Source organism: Convolutriloba macropyga, chromosome 6 (assembly GCF_964194025.1).
Source record: "Convolutriloba macropyga chromosome 6, txConMacr16.3, whole genome shotgun sequence".
Lineage (NCBI taxonomy): Eukaryota > Metazoa > Xenacoelomorpha > Acoela > Convolutidae > Convolutriloba > Convolutriloba macropyga.
In genome coordinates, this window is record NC_134473.1 from 58,404,477 (window position 1) to 58,413,305 (window position 8,829).

General features: G+C 33.3%; 1 protein-coding gene across 1 annotated transcript; it reads left to right on the forward strand.

Moving 5' to 3' along the window:
• The first annotated feature begins 1,294 nt into the window (after positions 1 to 1,294).
• Positions 1,295 to 8,382, forward strand: LOC142341079 (uncharacterized). The gene is made up of 3 exons (XM_075391941.1): positions 1,295 to 1,498; positions 1,602 to 1,821; positions 7,535 to 8,382. The coding sequence occupies exons 1-3, from the start codon at positions 1,361 to 1,363 to the stop codon at positions 8,029 to 8,031; spliced, it is 855 nt and encodes a 284-aa protein (XP_075248056.1). The 5' UTR covers positions 1,295 to 1,360; the 3' UTR covers positions 8,032 to 8,382.
• Positions 8,383 to 8,829: the final 447 nt, after the last annotated feature.

The window sequence follows — 8,829 nt, forward strand, 5'->3', positions numbered from 1 at the left end:
TTCCAAACAATGTCTAAGCTTAAGTTGATTGTATCGTGAATGTTTTATATGTACAGCTCTTTTAGTTTTTTACTAACCTAGTGGCAGCGAAAGCGAAAACACAAAGTTTGATTAGGAAAAAAACAGTCACTAAAATGATGAATAATGAGTCTAACCAAGAACTCTAAAGTTAATATATAAAATTTTTAGGCTATATTTTTTTCTCAATGGTTCACATTAACCCACCTGTAACCAAAATTTTTTCTCTTCTTTCATGTTGTCTTCGTTCTGCAGAAGACTTGCAAATGATTTTTTCTTCAGCTCTGACTCCGAGTCTACTTGATCATTGATTGGAACAGGCAAATCATCCGAAGAAGAACGAATATCCCTTTTATTCTTTTCCTTTAACAGCTGATCCTGCTGGGCTTTTAAACCCAACACACAAATAAGAGCCACGACTGAAAAACAAGTTCCAATTCAAAACAATTTGTGATGCAATTTTGCCTGATGGGCCACCAGGTAAATTTTTCTCTAAAATAGATATCATAAAAAATCGCGTTTGTAAGTCACTGGAATGTCAGTAAAGGTTGCAATTTTACTTACCAACGATGGTGAGCGAATAAAGGGACATTTTGATACCAGGTCTGGTCTTTTTAACACTTTCCGTGGAACTGAGATTTGGCTTTTTGCGTTTAATTCTGATGAAATGTGAAAGCTTACTTTAAATTTATGAAAATAAAACTAATCAAACGAGTTGAGAGGTAATTGCGAAATGAATGCAGCGTGAACAATCAAATATGCGCTACAGGTTGAATGAAAACAGTTTTTTAGTACTTATCAGATTACAAAAACCACTTAATGCTTACAATTAATTACTACTCGCCTGTTTATTATTTCTACTGCATTCAACATTGTACAAATAAAGAATTTCTCAAAATACTAATCACTTTTTCACATAATGACTCCTTTCAGCCTAAAATGGCAATTGATTTTTAATGACGTATATCGAAAATCTGAAAACAAAATGTGAAAAACACTGTTTTACAAAATATGACATCAAAAATGTCGTTAACATTCATATTGAGCAACCATAATGCATTAAATTGAGTAGTATATGAAAAGCTTTTAAAATGTTGACAAAAAACCCAGGCTCCATTTATCTAGAACTGACTTTAATGGCGTAGCATCAAGAATGAAACTGTCATAGATTATTTAATGAGAATTGATTTCGATCGAATTTCAACATTTCTTAATATGGGCAATCAATCGTATAATTGTATTCATTGACGCAATTTGAGCAGCTCTAGTATTATTCTGACGCAAACTTGTGCTGCTATACAACACTTAATCTATTTAGCAAAGGTATTGCTATTGAGTTTTCATGAATATTATAAAGAACAAAAGTTTTACGTTTCATTACCGGAAAGAAATTGAAGCAATTTGTGTGGGTTGTTTTGTTCTTTACCGCTTTGGTGCTGAAATGAGCAATGATTACAAATTTTGTTTCTCCTGTTTTAAAGTGAGTCCATGATTATTTGTTCTAAAAAAATACTATTCAAAATTTTGGAATAAGACTAGATTGAACAATTACTATACGATTTCTATTCTTTGTTTGAAATCAGGAGATCTTCAATGGTGAGGAATACTTCACAGACAGTGGGAAAAACCTCTACCATGTAGACTGCGCACAGTGTTACAATGCCCCTCTCTGCCAACAAAATAGCAACTCGCCCAATGTGACGTCACAAGTGTGCTACTTTGACTCCAAGTGGTATTGCGTCACATGCTACGAGAGCATGCAGTCATCTAGATCCTGTTTTGTGTGTTCTCAGATTTTGACAGGTTAGAAATGTACCTCTACAGGTAACATATGCTATTGCCAAAGAATTTTACCAACAAATTGATAAGGATCTAGACAGCAGACTATGACAGCCTTAACTCGTAATCAATTGATGAACCAGTTGACCATGATCTGAAGAAGCAGTACGACTGAAAGAATTTGATGCATCTCGAAATAAACTTTCTTGAAAAATTTCCAAAAAACACCGCTCAAAACGTTTGTTTCCCCAAAAAAAAATTGGCGGTTTTGACCGTCTCGTTAAGTCGATATAATAAGCGTTTAAGGCTAGGCGTCAGAGCTTTGGTTCCGTCTTATCGCTACAAAAAATACACCAGAGCTTTACGTTACTATTATAACAAAAAAAAAATTTCTGTTCTTTTTTTCGTGAAATTCAAAAAATCTGCCAAACAACTCAAAATTGATCAAAATTTTTTGCAATAAATTAGAAAAGTAAAGAAAACTCTATTTTCTTCTGGCTTTCGTGGCTTGAAAACCTTTCCAAAAACACAAAATTGATCCAATTTTCCAAAAATCTTCAGAAACACTTTTTCGTGAAATCCGATAAGTTGCCGAAGAACTCAAAATTGATCAACTTTAGAAAATTTTTTTTTAAAAAAAAACAAATTTTTGTTTTTGTTTTCTTTGGGTTTCCTCGTGATGCCTGAAAATCTGCCAAACAATATTCAATGAAGAAGAGAAGCAATTTTCCGCAACCTTGAAATATTTAAACTGTGCAAAGTATTTGAATCCTAACTTAAAAATGTGAAGAAACAATGTTATTTTGTTACAATAGCATACAAGTCACCTGAAACTGATAGCTTCACTTATCAGCAACTCCTTTTCAAACATTTTTCCCCGGTAGGATCAAACGATATCATATTTCGTATAGAAGTTATAATATTGATCTTTCAAAGTAATCTAGCCACACGGAAAGCATCCCTTCAAAGCTTGACTCACTAGACAAACTTTTACAAACTCAGAAATTTTATTTTGTGTTATCTATTTTATAGATTACTACAATGGTACAATGGTCGGTCACCTTAGCTTCTCTAACTTTTGAAACGCAGTTGAAGTTAGAAAAGAAATAACCTCTAAAGTTGTTTTAATTTTAGGTGTAACTCTTGTGTAATCAGAATCTTAAGATTTATAGTTTAGTTTCAGTGAGTCAAGTTTTGAATGAACATTTTTGGTGCGGCTAGATTTCTTTGAATGTTCAATAATAAAATCTCTGTGCAAAATCTTATTGAGTTTGGGCCCTACCAGGAAAATTTTCTGAGGAGGAATTACTGAAAAGTACCTTGACTTGTTTCTTCACCTTTTGAGGTTAGCATTTGAATATTTGCACAGTCGCTTCCACTAAAGACAGATTAAATATCTCAAGGCTGTCATTTCTCTTTATCGCTGAAAATTGTTTGACAGAAATTCGGGTGTCACGAAGACAATCATTAAAAACAAAAAACGAAATTTGAGATTTCATTACTTTGATGAGATGACCATTTTTGAGTTGTATGGCAACTTTTCGGATTTCACGAAAATCTTTAAAACCTGAAAAAAAATTTCCAAATATTTTGGGAAAAATTGATCAATTTTGAGTTGTTTGCCAGATTTTCTAAGTTCAAGAAAAAAACAAGAACCTAGATCAAATTTTGCAAAACATTTTGGAAAAAGCTCAAACTTTTCAGGTTTTTAGGATTCTCGTGCCAAACATTTCAAGATTGATCGTCTTATTAAAGTAATGAAAAACTGAAATTTCTATTTTTGTTTTTATTGATTTTTTTGTGACGACCAAAAATCTGCCAAACAATATTCAGCGATAAAGAGAGGCGACAGCCTTGAGATGTTTAAACTGTGTCTAGCGGAAGCAATGGCACAAATTATTTGAATGCTAATTTCAAAAGGTGGAGGAACAAACAAGGTTATTTTGTTACAAAAGTATACAAGTCGCCGAAATTGATAAGGTTACTTTTCAGTAATTTTGCTGTTCAAAAATTTGTTCCTAGTAGGACCCAAAGGCAATAATACTTTGTGCAGATTTTAATTTTTAATGTTCAAAAAAACAAGCAACACGGAAAAAATTCTTTCAAAGCTTGACTCACTGTAAGCTTACTCTAAATCTTAACATTTTGATTACACAAGAATTACACCTAAAATGAAAACTACTTTAGAGATTTCTGCGTTTCAAAAATTCAAGAATTTAAAGTGATCGACCACTGTTGTTTTCTACAAAAAAACTCAACGAAATGAAATTTTTGAGTTTGTAAACGTTTGTCTAACTTTTTCCAGATGACTAGATTTCTTTGAAAGATCAATATTAAAACCTCAGCATAAAATAATATGTCGTTTGGCCCTATGAGGAAGAAAATTTTGAGGAGGAAGTGCCGAAAATCAACGTTAGCAGTTTAGGTTACTTGTCTACTATTCTACAAAATAACCTTGAATTGTTCCTTCACATTTAGAAGTTAAAATTTGAATAGCTTGTCCAGTCGCTTCTACTGGGCACAGCTCAAATATATCAAGATTATCATTTCTCTTTATGATTGAGTTTGTTTGGAAGTTTTTCGGGCGTCACGAAGAGACTCAATGAAAACGAAAACAGAGATTTGATTTCTTTCTTTACTTTGATAATTTTTGAGTTGTTTGGCAACTTTTCGGATTTAGCAAAAATTTTAAAAACTTGAAAAAAAGGTTTTTTCAAATATTTTCGGAAAATTTGATTAATTTTGAGTTGTGTGGCATATTTTTTATTTTCACGAAAAAAAAAGAAAAACAAGATTGAAAAAGTCGTCTTTTCGTTAAAATAATGGCGTATAAGCTCTGGTGTATTTCTTGCAGCTATGATACAGAACCAAAGCTGTGACGCCTGAAATAGCCTAAAACGCTTATCAAAAAGGACTTAACGAGCCTCAGCGAGAAATTTTTAGCGGCGTTTTTCAAGATAAATTTTAGGGAATTTTTCAAGAAGGTTAATTTTGAGATCCATCAAATTTTTTCAGTTGTGCTGATTCTACAGATTATGGTCAACTAATTAATCAATTGATTAATAAGTTAATGATGAGCTAATTATTGAGTTAATGCTAATATAGTCTGCTGTCCAAATCCTTTTCAGTCTTTTGCTAAAATTCTTGGGCAATAGCACTTGCGACAAGACCGGTCGAAAACCGTCTACTTTTTGGGGAAACAAACATTTTTAGCGGTATTTTTTGGGAACGAAAAAACCCGCATAATCAGTACTGATGAAAGAATTTGATGCATCTCGAAAGAAAGGCATGCATAAATTTAAAATTCCTAAAAATCTGGACCGCTACCGGTATCTTGAAAAAGTACCGCTAAGAATTTTTGTTTCTTCGGAAAATTTACGGTTTTCGACTCGTTAGGTCGGCAAGATATGCGCCTATTATTAATAATACTTCATTCAATAGTTGTGGCGCCACAACTTTTTAGGTAAATCTGTTATTCAAATATTACTAACCGAAACCTTAAAGATTGAGACGAATAATGGGTTATTTTTTTTTTAAAAAATGTCATTGCAATCGCTTTAAGTGATCTCGATAGAAGGCAGTAGCCATTGACACTGTGGCTTTAGTTATTGACCATGTGGCTTTAGTTAACTGCACTTGACATGAGTTCATAATTTTTTCGAAGGACAACTGCTTTCAAAATTTTCATTTCATCTTCGGTTTTAGATTATTTCAGGCGTAAAAGCTCCGGTTGCTTAATCTTGCTGCAAAAATTACAACAGAGCGTACCTTCTTGATAGATAATAATTGCTATTTTGGCTGCTCTATTTTGTTTCAACTGTCTTTGTAAATTCTCATTAAGGACACTTGATTCTTGCGCAACCATATTGTTTGGCATAACGCTTTCAAAGCAATGAAACTATAAATTTGACATAAATTGGCGGAGAATTTTTTCTCATAAGTTTCACGTACACAAAAAAGCTGGAGCTCGTTTCTAAGACACTGCACTAAAACGAGTTTTAAGAGTCATTCAAAAAATAGAAAACAATACTCCTGTACGGCAATTGAGGAATGGATTTTGTTTAATTGAGTTTGTGTTTTTAAAAACAACTCTCGTTTTGGAATTTATCTGAGAGGCTTGCACAAAAATTGCATCAATTTCAAAGAATCTTCTTGTATACATTTTTTCAATCTTCTATCCTTTATAGTTCGAGCGATGCCTCATTGAAATGAAAAATTATATGCAAACCAACAAAATTGCTGATGTTTAGTTCCCTGGAATTAATCTTAACGTTAATGCTTTGTGAAAATTAACTACTATTTGTGAGTTTGACTAATGTTATCACAAGTGTCTCTTGTTATTCTTTGATTCGCCCTCATTAGATCTTCTCTTCAATCGCTTCAGTAGTTTTGCTTCTACATTTATATTCATATCAATATGGCTTCAAGAAAAGCTAGTGATGCGTAGATGCAGTTGCGTCGTTGACAAAACTAATTAGAAACTCTATTGACAAAAAAATTTCCGGTATACTGTCGATCGAAAATTATTTTTCAAAAAGATGATCAAGCTCGGTTTCAGGGGAAAATCAGACAACCTAATAATACTTTATTTTAAAAAACAGAAGACAATATGTCTCAAGCGGAGATTCTTCTTCAAATGGTTGTGGCATTCTTTCCGGAATACCGTAGAGATCAGTTTTGGATTCGCTGCTTTTTCTTTTTAAGTGAATGACCTGCCAACGTTCTCACAAAACTCAAGCAATACTTTTTTTGCGTACAATGCCCCATTGACAAACAGTTGGAAGTACTGAAGTTTTTTGAACAGTTAGAACAAGACTTGCAAATAGTTGATGACTGTTGTAAAACATAAAGGTTAAAAATTAATCCTCTGAAAATTAAAACTTTGAGTTTCGGGAAAAAAATGTCCGTAAAAACAAATTTCATTATTGTTTGAGGCAGTTTGTGACCTTAATTCATTCAGATGTTTCAATGAAACACTTGACAAAAACGTTATTTTAAGAAAAAACGTATAAATGTAGTAATTAAAAAGATGGCGCAAATTACTTACACTATTCTGACGGCGTGGGACTGCTATTCGAGTAAATCACTCATTTGTTTTTATAAGGCATGCGCTCAACCGCTAATTTCTTAAGGCCTGCTTGTTTATGGAAGTTGCAATAAAACCGATCTAATAAAAACTTGTCGCTCTCAATGACGAATACTGAGAACAAAAATTTTCAGTTGCAAATTTGATCCATCTTCAGAACTATTTGTCAGTATCGACAGTGTCTTTGACTTATATTTTTCTTGTTTTCTTTAAGGAGATTCTTGAATCATCGGAAAAACTCTCACCGATCGATTTTTAAAACCTAAACATTAATTGCGTAGCTCATAACATTCGTAGAACTTCAGAAAAAAATGATAAACAGTATTGCTCTCAAAATTAGCACGAATGATGTCACTAGAGGTAAATGTGAGCAAATGCTCCAACTTCCTTAAATTGAATGACCTTAACCAGACATTTTTGAGGTTCTCCCATTGAGTAATATAATTGAGTAATATAAGATCCCTGACTTTTGAGTAATATAAGAAGCTTTGAATAATTAAACAAATTTTTCTTCCGAACAAGTCAGTCATATTCTATTATTGGCAAGTAATAGAATATGGCTGACTTGTTCGTTGAAACAGAAACTAAAAGAAAAAGAAGACTGTTTTGCATACATTTGATTCTGTTTGACTGTTCTGACAATTTGCTTAGATTTGGATCTGTTTGTGGTGTTCGAAAGTTGGCAACGGCCATTAGTACCCTCACAAGAACCAATAGCCCGAAATGAAGGCAACGAAGAGATTGTGGGGAAAGATTCGAATACAAAACATGACGAGCGTGAGAAAAGCGATTCTGAAACCATTTCCAATTCTGATGATGAATCAACGTCTTCGACACCTGAAACGAGAAGTAGTCAATTCCGAGAATCGTCATTTGAACAAGTTTTTGTTCACCTGAGCTGCTTCAAATGTTGCGTGAACGAATGCCTCCAGCCGTGGATTTCAACAGGAACACAAGATTTCTACATGGACCATGAGAAAAAAGAACTGTTTTGTATCCCATGCTATAAATTGATATTTCAGAGACGAGTGCACGGCTATAAGAGGAGGTTTGCAAAATCAGTTGAGCGAAAGATATCTTTGATGGGCAGACCTCAGAGTCCAGTGTTTAGAGCCAAAACAATGACGCCCGATGAATTCTTTGACTAAGCAAAAATCCTTGTATCACTATTGTATCATTATCACTCGTATCAATCGGAATTGACACACTGACAGCTATCGATACTTTAGTGTTGTTCTCGTCCAACAAGACCAATGATCAAATAATCCTGATTCTGAAGATATAATTGTTGACACCCTTTTCATAGAATTGAGGCTAGAATTTTCATGCCATAACTTTTAATACGAAGAAAAACATCGAAAATTTTATCTTTGTGCGAGTTCAGAGTTTTTCTAATAAAGTGCTTGATTAATTCAATGTCTGACTTAATATGCTCTGCAGTTTATAAACATCAATTAATTTGGATACTGAAAACAAATTATTCAGTTTTTGTCAAAATATTAGCTCTCTACATCATGACAAATTTAGTGAACACAAAATTTTAAAAAGCATTTTAAACTGGATGGTTTAAAAACTTTAAAAGCGAACGCACATATTTAACCTCCCATTATTGATTGGAAAGTTAGTTTTAACCAAACTTTGCTATTATTATTAAACGTCGGCTAAAATAAAAACTGTTTACGACCAGAGTTTGAAAATTTTGTCGTGAATAACGTTGAAAACAGGTAAAACCTTAGTGAATTAGGTCACTAAGCAACGCTCTAAAATACATGATAGTCTCTATGTATGCACTTCACCAAAATTGCTAAAGTGACAATAATTCATGGTGTAAAGTGCGTTTTCTTAGAGTTTAATTCCCATTTTGTCCCCCTCCCCACCACCAACACCCCAAGTAAAACCTCCTATTTACACTCGGACCGTGTAGGCGGTAAATCACGGCGTGTAAA